The sequence below is a fragment of the Sminthopsis crassicaudata genome, chromosome 4, assembly GCF_048593235.1.
Source record: "Sminthopsis crassicaudata isolate SCR6 chromosome 4, ASM4859323v1, whole genome shotgun sequence".
Classification (NCBI taxonomy): Eukaryota; Metazoa; Chordata; class Mammalia; order Dasyuromorphia; family Dasyuridae; genus Sminthopsis; species Sminthopsis crassicaudata.
The window spans coordinates 323648701-323667537 of NC_133620.1; the positions used below are offsets into that span (position 1 = coordinate 323648701).

Below are 18837 nucleotides of genomic sequence, written 5' to 3' on the forward strand. Positions count from 1 at the left end.
CAAAAAATGACCAATTATGATAGTTTGTTTTTACTGGACTCTGCATGTTTGTGACAGGTTTTGCTTTTCTTATTTTCACAATGAGTGAAGGAGGTGGACGTAGAAAAGAGATAAATTAGAACTGAAAAATAAACACAATTGAATTAATCAAAGAATACATCACAAAACTATACCCAGGTCCTGAATTTTGTCTTCTTTGGTTCTAGTAAGCAGTAGAATTTTAAAGGAACAATGATCTTTTTTCTTCCATCAGGGTAGAAATATTTGATCATCATTTAACTCCTTGAATTGTTCAACTTTAGGTCTCTTTCAAAATTTCCCTTGCTTTCTTGTGTTTTTATTTTAAAGATTGTATCCATCTCTAGTTTTCTTAGCAGTTTTAAAAGAAGTCTTTTGTTGAAAATTCTTTTATAAATTAAACTTCCCATATGTTTATGCTCAGTTTTGCAAGATAAGTTATTGTATAATGTGAATATTTTTGCTTTTGACAATATCATATTCCAAGATTTTCTTTTCTTTCAATGTATTAGTTACTTTTGTGCTTTTTAGATATTTGGCTGCTTGTGATTTGATTGTTTTCAATTGGAGTTTCAGAAAGTGAGCAATGGATTCTATTTTCTCTTTGCCCTTTGGCTCTAATAGTTTTGGCCATTATCATCCTTTCTTAAAATATAGTATCTAGGTTTATTTAGTTTGCTTAAACAATTTTAAGGGAATCCAACGATTCTGAAATGATCTCCTCTTATCTATGTTTAAGGTAACTTGTTTTTAATAATATTACATTTGTTCCATTTAAAAAATGTTTTAACTTTGTTTTATTGCTTCATTGAATTGATTTTTCATTCTGTTCTTCCCCCCCCCCCCTTAAGTTTTAATTACTTGGATAAGTTTATTTACTTTTTTGCTTAAGGATGTTTATTTGTTTTCCCAAGTATTCAGTTTTTAATCTCTTGGTTTGGTCCTCCTTTATTGCTTAAGCTTCTTGAGAAAAAATTTGCATTTTGTCTTTATATACTCAGTTTCTAGCATAGTGCTTGACAGATAATAGACAGATAACTTTATTCCCCCCAAAAAAGGTAGAGCTTTGGCAACAGATAGGATGGGGGAGGACAGTGATTGTAAGGAGTCAAGAATGACATCTAGATTTTGAGGCTGGATTACTAGAAAGATGATGGCACCTTTGAAAGTAATAGAGAAGTTTGAAAAGATGGAAGATTTGGAAGGGAATGATGAATTCAGTTTTGAATGTATTGAATTTAAGATTCTGTGTGACACCCAGTTTGAGATGTCAGATAGGTAATTGGAGAAGTTCTCTTTGTTCAGCAGCAGCATATAGGAACAAAGGTAGGTGTGATCCAAGGTTGAGGCTTGACATGACACATTTGATGATATAAGGAGGCAAGGGATTCAAGAGAAGAAGACAGTGTAGATTTGAACTGGTTCACTAAAGGGAAGGGTACATGGAAAAAGAAGAATGTGACTTGTGCATGAGGTAATAGGCTGGAAGAAAACTATAAGGTTGAGAGAAGATTGGAGGTCACAGTGTGGGTGAAGAACAGGACTTGGTATTGGAAGGGAGAGGGAGAAGTAGAAAACTAATAGCTTGTGAAAAGGTAAGACAAATTAAATGGAAGTGTGTCATGTGTACTTTTGGGGTGTGAGTGAGGGGATTAATTATTAAACATTTACCAGCATAATCCTGTTCACATGTAATATTCTACCTCCAATCTCAGTGCCTTCATATTGATTCTCCCTCAAGCCTCAAGGAATACACTTCCTTCAACTTCTCAGACTCCCTAAAGTCCTTCTAAACTCAGATTAAGTGCTATTTCCTATATCAATCTTTCTTCCTTTTTAAAATTTTATTTTTTAAAAATAATAGCTTTGCATTTTTCAAAACATATGCAAAGATAGTGTTCAACATTCACCCTTGCAAAACCTTGTGTTTCATTTTTTTCTCCTTCCTTTCCCCCTTTCTCTCCTTCCCTAGACAGCAAATAATCCAATTTAGGTTAAATATATGCAGTTCTTCCAAATATATTTCCACAGTTATCATGCTGTACAAGAAAAATCAAAAGGGGAAAAAATGAGAAGGAAAAAAAAGCGAACAACAACAAAAAAGGTAAAAACACTTTGTTGTGGTCCATATTCAGTTCCCATAGTTAAAAGCAAACAACAACAAAAAAGGTAAAAACACTTTGTTGTGGTCCATATTCAGTTCCCATAGTTCTCTGAATATGGATGACTCTCTCCATCATAAAACCATTGGAATTGTCCTGTATCACCTTCCTATCAAAAAGAGTCAAGTCCAACCCAGCTGATCATCACACAATTCTGTTGTTGCTGTATATAGTGCTCTCTTGGTTCGACTTAGTTCACTTAGCATCAAGTCATGTAAGTCTCTCCAGTTCTTTCTGGAATTTGTCTGCTGATCATTGTCTTCATCCCCTCCAATATTAATCAATATCTTTTCTTTTGCTTAGCCATGAGGTATAAAGTGGTACTTAAAAGTTGTCTTAATTTGCATTTTGTTAATCAATAATGATTTAGAACATTTTTTCATATTACTAGAAGTGGCTTTAATTTCTTCATCTCAAAGTTCTCTGTTCATATCCTTTGACCATTTATCACTTGGGGAATGATTTATAGTCTTATAAATTTGAGTCAATTCTCTATATATTTTTAAAATGAGGCCTTTATCAGAAACCTTGGATGTAAAATTTTTCCTGCAATGTTTTGCTTCTAATCTTGACTGCATTGGATTTGTTTTTACAAAATTTTCTTAATTTAAGGTAATCAAAATTATCCATTTTGCATTTTGTAATGTTCTGTACTTCTTTGGCCAACAATCCTTTCCTTCTCCATAGAGATTTAGGATGTTTATGTTATTCATTTATTGATCCCTCCAAATACTAGCATTTCCCTACCAAAAAAAAAAAAACCCCACAAATATTTATTTTGTATTTAGATGTAATCATACTATTTTCTGAAAATGGGAACTGTTTCTTTTTTGTCTTTATATTTTTAATGTCTAGTAAAATGCCTAATATATCTTATGTGCTAAATAAATGCTTTTTGATTGATCAGATTGTATCTATACATTTCAGGTAATCATGTGATTATAAAATTATGATTTGTTAAGACAGAATTTAATTTGTGAATATTTTCTACAATGAAGAAGGGCAAGCTATCAACAATTATCTGACAATTCTTAAAAATTTTTTGTGGAGATAGAAAAGTAAGCTTTATGGATCAATGGTTATCAATCTCCTCTTAATTCCTTTTATTCAGTAGTCTCCTTTTCTAGTCATTCAGTATCTTCCCTTCTTTTAGAAATCTTGAGAACCAATCCATATACTTTGATTTTTGTAGCCTTTATGATGGACCTTCTTTGTGTTTACTTGATATGGTCCATCTGCTTTTCTTTCATTTGTTTTTTTCTATTTCTTCATCTTTATGTAGTCTATCTATTGTTATAAAAATGACATTTTCCAGTTTGACATCAGTTTGTCTTTTCAGTTTTCTCTTTAAATGTCCTTGTTGGAATGTTGCTTCAATGGATTTCACAAAAAAATTATTTTTTAATTTATTTTTTCCTCTAGAATTTTATTATTTTGTTAGTTGATGCTGCTTGTAATCTTTACTTTTCTATTCTGCGAGGATTTGCAAATGAAATGATAGCCTATGTATGCTGCTCTTGAGTAGATCAAATATTTGCTTGCTGAGGCTATTTCTTGGGTTTTCTGGCCTTATAAAAACAGACATATCATCTTGATATTTTATCCAGTTCATTTCTCTATCTCTTGTCTCAACATTAACGTCTTGCTTAAATAGATCATTGTGAAATTATAGTGAAATTTGTGAGAGGGGTGGCTTTGGAGGAAGGAATAAGATAATGAATTCTGTTTTGGATATATTGTATTTCAGGGACATTCAGTTAGAAATGTCTTTCAGACTGGTTGGCAATGAATTGGTTGGCAAAATAGAAGGAGCAATTAATTTTGCTAAATTACTTCACTTTATGGGCATTAGACTAAGTGACTTCTAAAATCCCTTCCAGATTTAAATCTGTCATCTTATGATGCAGGCCTGGTTTGAGGAGAGAAATTCAGACTGGCTTTATAAATTTGGGGTCATATGCAGAGAGGTAATCATTGAATCCATAGGCATTATGAGATAGGGATTCTTAACTTCTTTTGTGTCATGTTTTCCTTTTGATGGTCTGGTGAAGCCTCTGGACACCTTCTTAGAATAAAGTTTTTTTTAACAGTATAAAATGTTTAAGCTAACAAAAGAAAGCAATTACATTGAAATGTAGTTGTTAAAATATTTTAAAATACAAGTTCATGGACTTCAGGTTTAGAACCCTGACTTAGAGAAAAGACAGTCCAAGACAATCCTGTGACAGAATTTCAAATAGTCAAGTTAATAGTAAGGGAAACAGCACAGAGCTGTGTCACCAAAGTGTAGGGAGGAGAGAGTATATAAGAGAAAAGATTATCATAAATGTCAAAAGCTCTTGAAAAATTCAGAAGAATCAGGTCTAAGAAAAATCTATAGGTTTTAGCAATTAAGAGATCATTAGCAAACAACTTAATTTAATAACATAGGGTTTAATAAATATAAAAACATAAATTACATAGGGAAAGACTCCTTATTTCACAAAAATGGCTGGGAAAACTGGAAAACTGTTTGGCATGAATTAGCTTTTACCCTATTTCAGCATAAACTCAAAATGGATACGTAACCTGAATATAAAATGAAACATGATAAAAATATATTATCTACTTGTTTTAAAATGTTTAAAACAATATTAATATGGCTGAAATGTAATGTAATTTCTTTATTTTTTTCTCCTTTGATTGAATTTATTTTAACTTTCTGTGAGATCAATGATTACTTATCCCTGTTTTTTTTTTTCATAATAAATTCCGTTCCTGATCATTGTTACTATATATTGCTTGTATTTCTTGTTTCTTATCTCTGCTGACTCTACTACTTTACTTCTACCCATTAGTTTCCTTGCTGTTATTTGACCTTCTTCCACCAAGGGTCCTTTCCTTATCTTCTCTTCCACTCTATCCCCTACTCCTTTATCCCATTCTCATTAATCTATATACTTTATATTATTCCTGTTAATCTGCCTATTCTTCTATATATCCCTTTATCTTGTTTCCCCCTTTATAAATTCTGAAGAATTTTATACACCCTCTAGGTACATATATATATTGTTTCATTTTTAAGCCATTCCAGATGTGAGTAGGGCCAGAACTACCAGCCCATTTCCCCAGTCTATTTTCTCTGTGTTAATTACTGCTTTTGCACCTCATTTGTATAACATAATTACTGTTTTTACCTTTTTCTACACAGTTTTGCCTTTCAGAATCATATCAGCTCTGCCCCAATCTTTTTTTTGAATTACTTGATTACTAATGACAGTCTTAGAGATATGATTTACATTTCTATGTATAAAGCAAATAATTTGTTCTTAATGAATCCCTGGAAAATAATCTTTGATGCTCATTTTGTATTTCTCTTGACTCTTTTAAGTCAGATTTTCTATTAAATTCAGGTATTTTTGCAATAAAATCCTGAAAGTTGGACAATTCATGGAATGCCTTTTGGGGGGGGTTCAGAATTATGGTTAATTTTGCTGATTTCTGCCATAACTTTTAATATTCAGAATAAAGTATTCTAAGATCTATGGTCCTTTATTATAGTCACTGATAGAAATGTGGATCCAGCATATTTGAATTCATTTTTTTCATTGCTACTTATAAGACTTTATCTTTGGGGGCAGAGCCAAGATGGTGGAGAAGATACTCACGAATTTGTAAGCTCCCTTCTTCCCTCAATACCAACTAGTTAAATCAGCCTCAAAAATAAGACGGACTGATAAAAACCACAAGGATTAGAAGCACAACTTACCAGCCGAAGAGATTCTGGAATTTCGACAGAAAAGGTCGGTTCCAAGGGGAGAAAAAAAAGATCAACACAGACAGTGGTGGATTGGGGTTAGCACACTCTGCCAAACAGGCTGGGAAGAACTCTGGGATCAGAGAAGCCACTGAGATAGAAGAATCTGGCATAGGCTGATAGCTCTACTCTGCTTTTAAAAATAGCAGATCAGAAGAGAAATCAAAGCCACATTAAAGCAATAGCCAGATAATACAATCACCCCAAATAGGAAGCAACCTAACAGATCTCAGCATGGCTGTGCAGCCGCCTGCTGCTGTCCGAGGCTTTTCCTCGGGGCAGTTAAGAACCTGAACAGAGGAGGACACTGCACGGAGCAGCCTCTAATCCACATAGTGCAGGGCTCAGCCTGGGGCAGTGGAATTCTCCCTACAGCGAAATTCCAGCAGCAGTAGAACTCCCATAATAACAGAAGTAGGGACCGTGGTTTCTGGACAGACACTTCCGGTTTGAGTGCAGGGGGTTTTCGTGTCAGCTGCTAATATCCAGGGCCCCAGAGGAGGCTTTGGCTGGGGTTTGTGATGCTTTCACTGTTCAGCCTCTAGTCTCAGGGCAGTCGCTAGGCCACACAGCAAGGGTCCTTCACTGGGAACTCCTTGCAATGCAGCCATGCTAACTATCTCTAACTCACTTCAGGGGGGGAGAGGAACTCTCTCCCAGAGCTCTCTCTTAGTCCAGACACAGGATAGCAGCAACCTTTCCCCATCTGGAAGGAAGCTGATAATTAAATTTCCTACCCAAAGGGCAGACCCTACACAGATTTTTAACAATGAGTAAGAAGCTGAAGAGAATGATTGACACCTTCTATACAGAGAAAGATCAGGTATTCAACCCTGAGGAGGCTAACAGCAGACAGTCTCCAGATGACACTCTAAAGGGGAATGATACCTGCCCCCCATCACATGACTCTCTCCTAGAAGAGACTATTAAAAAGTTAAGAGAGTTTGAAGAAAAATGGGGAAAGGAAAGAGTAACAACATCCTGAAATTTGAGTTGGAAAAAATAAAGAATTCACAGATGGTGCAGGGAAACAAAATTTGTGAATTAGAAAAGGTTAAAAAATCACAGGAAAGTAGGATTTCTGAATTGGAAAAGACAAAATAATTCCCAAGAAAGTAGGATTTGTGAATTGGAAAAAGAAAATAATTCACAAAAAAAAAAATAAATAAAAAATTAGTGAAACGGAGAAAAATTCAACAGAGCAAAATAATTCATTTAAAAACTCAATTGGGCATATACAAAAAGAACTAAAAAATGTGAATGAAGAAAATAACTCATTAAAAATTAGGACTGAACAAATAGAAATGAATGATTCATTGAGAATCCAAGAATCAGTCAAACAAAACAAAACAAAACAAAACAAAAAATGAAAAGATGGAGAATAACACCAAATACTTACTGGGAAACTTTATAAACCTAGAAAATAGATCTAGGAGAGATAATTTAAGGATCATTGGACTTCCCAAAAATTATGATGAAAAAAAGAGCCTAGATTCTATTTTATAGGAAATCATCAAAGAGAACTGTCCAGAGATAATAGAAACAGAAGGGAAAATAGGCGTTGAAAGAATTTATCGAACACCTTCTGAAAAAGACCCTAAAAAAAGAACTCCACAGAACATTGTGGCTAAGCTGCAGAACTACCAAACTAAGGAAAAAATACTGCAAGCAGCTAGGAAAAAACAATTCAAATATCAAGGTGCCACAATAAGGGTCACACAAGATCTCGCTGCCTCCACATTAAAGGATCGAAGGGCCTGGAATCTGATACTCCGAAAGGCAAAGGAACAAGGATTTCAGCCAAAAATAAACTACCCAGCTAAGTTTAGCATTTTCTTACATGGAAGAAGATGGTCATTTAATGAAACAGAGGAATTCCATTTATTTCTAAGAAAAAAACCAGACTTAAACAAAAAAATTTGATCTACATCCACAAGACTGAAGAGAAGCAGAAAAAGGTAAAAAGGACTCTTGAGAACTGTATCTCTATTGTGCATATATACAGAAAGTCCACATGGATAATTTGATTTACTGATATAATATAAAAAAAAGGGAAGTAGTAAAGGGAAGGGGATAGTATCAGAAAAAGGGAAAGGAGAAATAAAAAGAGGGAAACTACATCCCAGGAAGAGGCATAGAAATTCTACCACATCTGAGGGAATTTAGAGAGGGGGAGAAATATTGTGTGAATCTTACCTCATCAGAGTAGTCTCAAATGTGCAACAAGAAAAAAGTATTTACACACATATATTGTATCTAGGTTATATTGTAACACATGTAAAATGTATGGGATTACCTGCCATCGGGGGGAGGGAGTGGAGGGAGGGAGGGGATAATTTGGAAAAATGAATTTTTAAAAAAAAATAAATAAATATATAGAAATCATACCATTCTCCAATTGATAAATGGTCAAAGGATATGAACAGACAATTCTCAGATGATGAAATTGAAACTATATCCACTCATATGAAAAAGTGTTCCAAATCACTATTGATCAGAAAAATGCAAATTAAGACAACTCTGACATACACACTTGTCAGATTGGCTAAGATGACAAGAAAAGATAATGAAAAATGTTGGTGGGGATGTGGGAAAACTGGAACACTGATGCATTGTTGGTGGAGTTGTGAATGAATCTAACCATTTTGGAGAGTAATCTGAAATTATGCCCCAAATGTTATCAAACTGTGCATACCCTTGGATCCAGAGTGTTACTACTGGGCTTATATCCCAAAGAAATACTAAAGAAGGGAAAGGGCCCTGTATGTGCCAAAGTGTTTGCTGAAGCTCTTTTCGTAGTGGCTAGAAACTGGAAAATGAATGGATGTCCATCAATTGGAGAATGGTTGGGTAAATTATGGTATATGAAGGTTATGGAATATTATTGCTCTGTAAGAAATGACCAGCAGGATGAATACAGAGAGGCTTGGAGAGACTTACAGGAACTGATGCTGAATGAAATGAGCAGAACCAGAAGATCACTATACACTTCAACAACAATACTGTATGAAGATATATTCTGATGGAAGTGGTTATCTTCAACATAAAGAAGATCCAATTCACTTCCAGTTGATCAATGATGGACAGAAACAATTACACCCAGAGAAGGAACACTGGGAATTGGATGTAAACTGTTAGTACTACTGTTCTTCTACCCAATTCTTAACGTGCAACAAGATAATTGGATTTACACACATATATTGTATCTAGGTTATACTGTAACACATTTAATATGTATGGGATTGCCTGTCATCTAGGGAAGGAGTAGAGGGAGGGAGGGGAAAATTTGGAAAAATGAATACAAGGGATAATGTTACAAAAAAAAATTACTCATGCATATGTACTGTCAAAAAATTTTTATAATTATAAAATTAATTTTTAAAAAAGACTTTATCTTTGATTTTGGGATTTCAAAATTTAGCAATGATATTTTTGTAGATTTTTCTTATAGGATCTCTTTCAGGTGGTAATTGGTGGATTTTTTTTTTTCCTATTTCTACTTTCCCCTCTTATTCAACACTTGAGGACAATTTTATTTATTTATTTTTAGTGTTGTATCAAAATACTTTTTTTGGTTATAGTCTTTGGGTAATCCAGGTATTTTTGTTTTCTTTTCATGATCTGTTCTCCAGATCTATTGTTTTTCTTATGAGATATCTCAAAATCTCTTTTATTTTTTTCTTCTTTCTATTTTGTTTTATTATTTCATGGTCTCAGCCATTCCTGCCCCACTGTTCTTAACCAGAGCAGTGTCTCAACTTTATCAACCTATCAGTCAAATTTCCCATGCTGTCTGGGAAGTGAAAGTTTCTTTGGCTGGAGTAGAGGCTGTCTTCATAGGCTGCTGACCTCAGGACTTCCTGTTTGTTGTTTCAACAGAACTAACCTTGAGGTATTTACACTTCACAAGAGCCAAACCTCCTTTCTGGTGCCTTTCTTCAGATTTTCTCTTATGGTCCAGAGAGGACTACTGTTCTCCCTCCAATGCCTGTTTGTTTTTAAACCTTTCCCCACATCATGTTTACCCTGGGCTGCAGTTTTGTCTTGTTTATGGGAGAAATATGGAAAGCTTGGAATTTTCTGACCTCTGCCATTTTCCCAGAATCCTCTCTAGAGTTGCTAAAATTTTCACAGTTGATTATCTTTGCAATATTTCTGTTACTGTGTAGTTTGTTCACTTTGCATCAATTCATGTAAGTTCCCAATTCCTTAATTTGTAGTGTACACGAATTTTGAAACTTTGGGGGGAAATTTGTGCGGGGGGAGAGCTGAGATTATAAGAATAACATTTTAAAGAAAACAATCATCTTAAGTGCTTATTTTTAGTATTCTTTTCAAATTTCTCTACAGACATGTTGTTCACCTAGGCACATATTAATAACAGAAATTGCTGTCTTCAAAATTTAGCAATGATTTCTTGACTATCATATCTAATACTCTATCTCAGGCATACTGATAATGCTCTTGCATTTGACACTGGATTTTCTTCATGGTTATCTTCTTTTTAGGTTTTTTTAGACATCTTAATTTTTCTGCTTTCTGTTTAGTCTTTTCCAGTCTCCTTTTCTTCATCATCATTCATGTTGTTCCTGCTAAGTGTGGGTATTTCCTTAAGGGCTCTGTCCTATTTCCCTTCTTCTGTTTTCACTCTTTTACTTGGTGCTCTCATCAGTTCCTCTTAATGCTGTTATCCTCTCCTTACACATGACTGCAGTCAGTTCTGTATATCTAATATTCTTTTGAATTCCAATCTGAATCACCAACTTTTTAACTGATTGTCCCATGGCTATTTCAAAGTCAACACTTTCAAAACAGAACTTAACTGTCTTTCTCCCAAAACCCATTCCTCTTCAAACTTTTTTATATCTTTTAAAAGCACCAATTTGAGTTATCATCATCATCTCTTCATTTGATAAATTGTCATTTTGGTCTTTACAATATCTCTTGGCAACAATTCTCTTTTCTTTACTCACACAATCATTACGCTAAATTCCAGCCCTTATTCCATTACTTTTGTAACCTGCCTCAAGTTTCTTCCCTATGTAATCTACCTCTACACTAACTTTCCAGTGATCTTCCTAAAACAGATCTGACCATGTAGCTCATTTGTTCAGTAAATTTCTGATGTTTCTCAGTTGCCTCTGAGGTCAAATTCAAATCCTTCTTTTTGATATTTAAAGCCCTTAAACAACCTGATTTCAACTTAATTTAATGTATAGCAGTGGTTTATCATGTTTAATTTCTCTTTATCTACTGAGCTGTCCTCCTTTCTCTTCTTTCATTTCTGAGCTTTTGCAGTCCTCACCTATATCTCTTAAGAGTCCTTTAGCTTTTGTCAAAATTCTGCTCAAACACTACCTTCTGCATGAGGATTTTCCTTATCCCCCCAGCTGCTTGTACCTCTCCACTAAAATGATTACATATTTTCATATTTTGTATGCTCTTATGTGTTATTTCTTCAATTAATATTAACTTTCTTGAGGGTAACAGTTATATCTTTAAATCTCTGGCAACTAGTGGTCAGATCATAAAATATTTAATAAATGCTTGCTTTAATTATATATAGCTTGTTCACTTACAAAATTATTATCTTTGGGTTATTTTTAGAAACATGAAAGCTCAGAAAAAAACAAATAAAAAAATCAGAATAAAATAGTTTCCTTAACTATTATTGTCCTTTCCCTCCATCCCTTCCCTCATCAAATTTTAAAAGTTTTTCTAAACAGATTTTTGTAGGTTTAGAAACTAATAAGACCAGAAAAAAAAAAGCAAAAGATTGAAAGTATAATTCCTTAAAGTATTGTTGTGTCATTTTTGAGGTGAACTGAAAATGTCGCCCAAGTAAGCAATTTACTCCCTTCTTACTAGCATTATCTGGCTTAATAATTACAATGTTCTATATTAATTAGGCATATGTATATTTGCTTACAAGATAAATTGTCACTATTTAGAGCTCTTTCCCCCTACCTCCTAGTTTTTTTCAGGTTGCATTGCCATATATTTTGAAATAGGAATTGTAATGAAGTTTATATATTTTGTGGTTTAATTCTTTTCTACTTTGAGTGGTTACTAGATTTGTTTTCTCTGTTCATTTTATAATTGATTGGAAAATTATAATTATAATTGTAAATCAGATAAACAGATGTGGGCATTTAGGCTTAGAACTCAGAAAGACTTATCTTCATAAGTTCAGAAATAGCCTCAGACATTTTCTAACAGTGTGATTCTAGTCAAATCACGTCAGTCTGCTTGTTTCATTTCATCATCTGTAAAAATGAACTGGATAAGGAAATAGCAAACAACTCCAGCATATTTTGCCAAGAAAACTCCAAAGTGGGGTCACAAAGAATTGGACAAATCTAAAATGATTGAACAATAACAGCAAAAAACAAATGTGGTCCTTAAACCTTGTTCAATTTACACTTTAAAAAACTATGAAATACTGTCAGAAGATGGTAAAAATAAACTGCTTAATTTATATTATTTTTGAGGTTCATGGTTCTCATTATGAAATGTTAGAAGCTGACATTTTGCAGCCATTTTTTTTTATGTACCATCTTCTCTGCTTGCAGTACTTGTTGTAAAAGAAGTTTTAAGGAAACTAAATTTTTTCATACCTCTAAGTTAGTTAATCTCTGCATTTATTGGCACACCTATATAATACATGTAATAATATAGCTAGAAGGCACCTTAGAAGTCCAGTCCCTTCATTTCACAAATAAGCAAACTGAGGCCCCAAAGAGTGACTTTCACTAAGCTTAATGTTTAAAACAGAAAAAAGCTAGTTAAAAAAAAATTTCTTAATTATTTTAATGTACTTTCATGTCTTTCTGTTCTTTAAAGATCACTACATATTTTCAGTTTATATATGATTAAGGAAGTACATTTTTGCCAAAATTAAATTTAATTAAGGCATAATTTTTTTTAAAGGGAAAAGTCCACCATCATAACCAAAATGAACACTTCCAGAATGAAGGAATTGGTGAGTGACTGTTGTGATGTTTTAAAAAATTATGTTTTTATGAGTGTCTGTGCTTTGAATTTCATGGTATTTAAAATCGACCTTAGGAATAGACTTACTAGTTGATTTGAGCAGCATGCTTGATCTTTTGGGCACTTGTATTTTTCATTATTTTTTTTTTTGGGGGGAAGGTTTTTTTTAAATAATTTTTAAAAAAGAAGACTTACCATGAGTTTTGTGAGAAACCACTAATGAAGTGTCAGGGCCTAGAAAGATGAGTGTTTTGAAAAATTAGAAATCAGTTCATTCAAATTTTTTTCTCTTTACTTTAAAGACTTAAAGGGTTTTTTGTTTATTTCTGAAGTATTTCATGTCTTCCATATTTCATCAGTTTCAGAGTATACTTAATTAAAATTACAACAAAGCATATTGGGAGGTAAGATAATGAATCTTGAAATTCTATTTTCTCTATGGATTTATTTTTATAGATTAAAGTTTGCTTAGAAAAGTTTTTTAACTTGTTTGAGGAAAAACATTTTCTTTAATAGATATTTTTTTTAAAATCCTTCTCTCTAAATAGGAACAGCAATATTGATATGCTAGTCTTGTTTAAAGATGGTTACAGTGAACTTTATAATGTATATAGAACTTTGTAGTGGCAAGCTGACAAATCAGATGTAATATGCAGTGTCTAAAACGTATTATTGCTCAGTAGTTTTTTTAGGTGATTTTTTATTAATAATTTTTTTTAAAAATCAATATTCGTTTTCTCATCTCTATTTTTAGCTCAACCCAATCCTTCGGTACTTATTGGCAATCCTATTAGAGCATATACACCTCCTTCCCCTCTTGGACCTCACCCAAATATGGGAAAGTCTCCTAGTCCTGTTCAAAGGATAGATCCTCACACTGGGACTAGTATTCTTTATGTACCTGCTGTCTATGGAGGAAATGTGGTTATGTCCGTGCCTTTACCTGTAAGTACATATTTTAGGTATTTGCTGTTTATTGAAGTAAATACTAATTCATATCAAAATAGAAATAGTCCTGAACCATGCTCAGTCAGGCTCTCATTCTAGTTATATTGCTATTTTAATACTACATAAAAGCCATGATTTCATCCATATGGGTATTTACTTTGTTACACCTTTAATTGCCTTAGTTATAAATTGTTATGGCCAAAACAATTCAGTGTCTCAGACAACATTCTGGTCTAACTTCTTGAAGTTAGCTTGGTTAGTTATTTGATTAATAGGTTGCCAACCTGATACCCCTAAGTTTTCCATCTTTGTAGAAAGTTCCAGTTCTCACTTTCCTGGATTGCCCTTGGAGGATCCAGTGTTATCTTCTCACCAAGATGATGTTGTTGGGATGAAATTTTCAGCTTTTAGTCATTTAACATGGCATAAAAGAAGTTGGTTTTTGTGTATAATTTGTTTTTAGCATATTTAGAGGAAAAAATGAGTCATTTTTGAAGAAGAGGTCCTGTAAAACACTTTTTTTTTAAACCATATTTAATTTGACTAGAGGTTAGTGAAACCTGTGATTTAGTCTCCTGTTTTAGAAAGTGATGTTTTTGTTTGCTTCAATAGAACTTCACAGGTGGAGATCTATATTTTTTATATAATAAAAACTCCTAAGGAATAAAGGTCATTTGAGAAGGTTTTATTTTCTGAAGAGACTTCAGATTCTACCTTAACTATTTGAAAGCATAACTCTTACCCTTTGTATGGAACCTCATGTTATATCTGAAGGATACTCTTAAGAGATTTAGTAGAATAGCACGCCTTTCCCAATACATTTTTTAAAAATATATTTCACTTTCCTTTGAAACTTAGCATATTTTAATAATTTTTGTTGATTTACTATTCCAACTGCCATATGGCCAAATCTAGAGATTTAGCCAAGAGAATATATTTTCTTTCATTTATAGCAAGTACCTTTAAATTCAAGTAGTTTCTGTGATTTATCATGAGGAAGTATTGCTGAATTATTCTCCCATTGTTCTCCGTTCCTGTTCTCCACTCCCTCCCTGAAAAAAAATAACGCCGCTCAGACACAAACATTTTTGTCAAGTTGGCCAGATGTCATACTTTAGGATCTAATGAGAATAACTGTCATCATGTAAGACACAGTGCATACACAGTAACTACAAACTTTAGAATTCAACTGAGTTTTTTCTTATCAGACAGCTTGACAACAGTAAACATCATTTGTGTTAAATAATAAGTTTCTTAGGACTAGGATTCTTTTTACTAAGTCAAAGAAACTTGTGTTATATAAAATTTACAGTTAGATTTTAATAAAATGAGCACTTGTTGCTTAGGTTTCTCATTATTCATTTTGTGTTAATATACAGGGATATGTCAAAATCTTTTAAAATAAATTTTCAGATTTTGAAATCTAACGTGTATCATGGTTGGCGACACCACTAATACCTGTAGAAGGAATAATGGATTTGAATTTTACATACTAGAAGTGAGTTTTAAATTTTATTTACATATAAATTCATGTATAGATTAGATTATTGCTTTGGAGATGAAATTTTTTTTTCTCAAAATGATACACAGCCTAATGAGCAGCTACAATTATGAGATAACATTTTTTCATGGTTATTTTTGCATATATTCTGTTAAGAAGTTATTCCAAAATATAGAATAATAGTAAAGATTAATTTTAAACACCTCAGTTCCTCTCTAAGTTCATAGATTTCCAGTTTTCATCTATATATTAGTGGTGTATGGGCCATATAATTTCTTGGCCAATAAACATATTATGCTATTATATTCTTTATGATGACATGTATACTGGCCATTCAGTAAATTTTGACTGAGAACTTTGTAGTTATCTTCTTGACTAGAATTGACATCCACCCCAGTATTTCTTATCCTTACCAATACACCTGGAATAGTTTGTCTTTTAAAATAGATTTAATAATTTTAATTCTTCTAATTACATAGGTACCATGGACAGGGTACCAGGGTAGGTTTGCAGTTGACCCTCGAATCATTACACATCAGGCAGCGATGGCATATAATATGAACCTGTTGCAGACACATGGACGGGGGTCTCCTATACCATATGGCCTTGGACATCATTCACCAGTTAGTATAGGGCAACAGCAAATTCAGCATCAGGAAAAGGATCAACATGAACAAAATCGAAATGGTGAGTTGTTTTTGCCATACTCAAATCATAAGTAGAATATGGGCTGAGCATGTCAATAACTACCAACTAGAAAAGTTTCTTAAAGAATCCCATTAGTTATGCTAGATAGAGGCTATTCTCTGATACAATATTTAACATTTACATTTTAAATGCTTTCAATATTCAGCATTTAAAATTTGAGGCAGAAAAACCAAATTCTTCTTTTAGATAATTCTTAGAGTTATATGACAATAATTAATTTAAGATAATTATTTTAATCAGGACATGGTCATTTCTGAAAAGAAGAAGAAAACATCCATTTTATTTTTTTACTCTGATTTTTGAAATTACCATAAAACCCAATTATAAAATGCTTTGCTCTAGATAAAGACCATTATTTTGTGGGCTTGTCCATGTGCCCAGTCTTTATAGTGATATCTAGAACAGGTCTTGAAATAAAAAATAAAAGTTCCTTGTTCTTTTAAAAGTTAGGAACTCTGAATTGCTTTTTTTATAGTTGCTATTAAATTTCATACACACACACACACACACACACACACACACACACACACACACACACGCACACACACACACACACATATATATGTGTGTGTGTATATATATATATTTTTATATGTAAATATACATTTATATATGTAAGATCATATATAACAGTAATTCAAGAATATATCTGTACTATTAGGGTATCTAAAGTGGACTCAAAAGAAATCCTCACACTTTCAAAAAAGTTAGCTATTAGCAATTCATTGACTCTATTATATAGTTGTTTTCCTAAGGTAATTGGTTTTAATTAAAATTGAGTTATGAAGATGAAGTTATGAAGATGAAGCTCAAGGCCACCTTCACATGAAATTATATTTCCTTTAAAGGGTTTCTTAATTAAAAAAAAATTGTGGCAATTGATTTGCTATTATTTTATTTAAATGATATGTTATTTTAGCACCACAGTTTATAATCATCTTTTTGTTACTTGCTCCTTGCAAAATTATTAAATTGAGTTGAGAAGATAGAAAGGAACTTTTCATCATATAAACTATTCTGAGATGAAATGATGAGAGAAATTTTAGTTTACCAGAGATCATGCCAAAATTCCCCTAGACCTGAAGGGATAAAGCATAATAAACTTATTGACAACTTGACAGGAAGTTTTTGTTTAGAAGATTCCTTCTGAGTAAGAAACAAAGCTGGAACAAAAGGTGACAAAAGTACAAAGGTTGTTCATCTCCCTCATGATATTTTTTCATGAAAGAACCCTGGCTTCTAGTTGCTTAAGTTCTTTGTGCCTCAGTTTCCTGTATGTAAAACAAGGGAATTTGATTAGATGATCTTTCAAATATTTTGTATTCTAAAATTCTATAATTCTGTTGCTCATCTGTAAGTATCCAAACACATACAAATTTGATTCTTTTTAAGTCATTGTTTAAAGTTTCAAGGAGAAAACATGACTAAACACTTGGAATTAACAAAAAATAAAAACTGAACGGTAAAACCTTTCCTTATTATAGGGTTCTCTAACATAAAATTTTCAAATAATCTAGTCATAAGAAAAATAGCTGTATTGTGTAAAAAGTACAAAGTAATTTCTCCTACAGAATTTTTGGATATTGATAGAGGGGAAAATTCATATTTAAATTCATAGATTTTCCCCTACTTTCAAATCTTGTTTTCATGACTCTGTCACTCATTGACAGTGACTTTTTGCATGGCTCTAAATCTCTCAGTGCCTTGCTTTTGTCAGTTAAATACTTGACTCCCAAAGTTGTTGTGAAACAAATACCTTATAATCTAGAAAGTTTACTAGTTAACTAATAAAATCACAGGCTCAAGAAATTCAAGATTTTTTAATGACGTAAAACAACCATCAGGTAAGACTCACATTTTAAAGAACTTTTGTGTTAGGGATACTTATGAAATTTGGGCTTTTTGAGGTTTGTAATTCAAATTAGCATACTCATTTCATTTATTGGTATCCATTTATTTTAAAATTTCTAATTATTATTGCTTAATATAGTTTGTGTTGACTTTAAGATATATAATAAATATTTTGTTGTCAGGCATTATTTGGAATTACAAAAGGGCTAAAATTCTGTTCAGATAGAATCAAAGTAATGAATGTACTGTAGGTTTGGGGAAATTATTGTTATTTTGCCTGGTACAGTTTTATTTTTAAATATTACACTTCTTGATGATTCAGAATTTGATAATGAGATTTGCTTTAATTAAAAATTTACTTTCTCTTGTAATTCAGCAAAGAAAGTACACAACTTTTTAAAAAATGAAGAGAACCAAATTGAAGTGGGAATATGAAGCCAATCTTGAAACTTATGGGTAATCAGAAGTAATTTCATTTCACATATAAATGAAAAAATTGGTTTCAATGCCTTTTTTTTTTTTTTTTTTTTTAAGGTAAAAGTGATACTAATTCTGGACCTGAAATAAATAAAATTCGTACTCCAGAGAAAAAGCCTCTAGAATCAAAACAGGTATGTGGTTTATATTTAATAAATGGATTTTGCTTTTAGCTATCACAATAGCTTGTGTGAGCATTCATTTACCCTTTATATTATTCTTTAGCATTTTCAAATCATTGTTACATTAGAATTTAATAGACTCTTTTCTAGAGGGTGTCATCTTTCACCTTTTTTTTTTTTGTTTAATTGTTTTTGGTTGGCTATTATAATCTTTCTGTCTTTTATCCTTTAGGGTTACACTTGTAAATATCAGAATTTTCC

At 32.5% G+C, this 18837-nt stretch overlaps 1 protein-coding gene across 5 annotated transcripts in view; it reads left to right on the forward strand.

Moving 5' to 3' along the window:
* HELZ (helicase with zinc finger) overlaps window positions 1-18837 on the forward strand; it is a 268358-nt gene that overhangs the window by 198807 nt on the left and 50714 nt on the right. For all 5 annotated transcript variants that reach the window (XM_074260562.1, XM_074260566.1, XM_074260567.1 and 2 more), the window contains 4 exons: window positions 12907-12958; window positions 13724-13914; window positions 15898-16105; window positions 18512-18588. In XM_074260562.1, the coding sequence (XP_074116663.1) occupies window positions 12907-12958; window positions 13724-13914; window positions 15898-16105; window positions 18512-18588 (528 nt within the window). The remainder of the gene's footprint in view (window positions 1-12906; window positions 12959-13723; window positions 13915-15897; window positions 16106-18511; window positions 18589-18837) is intronic.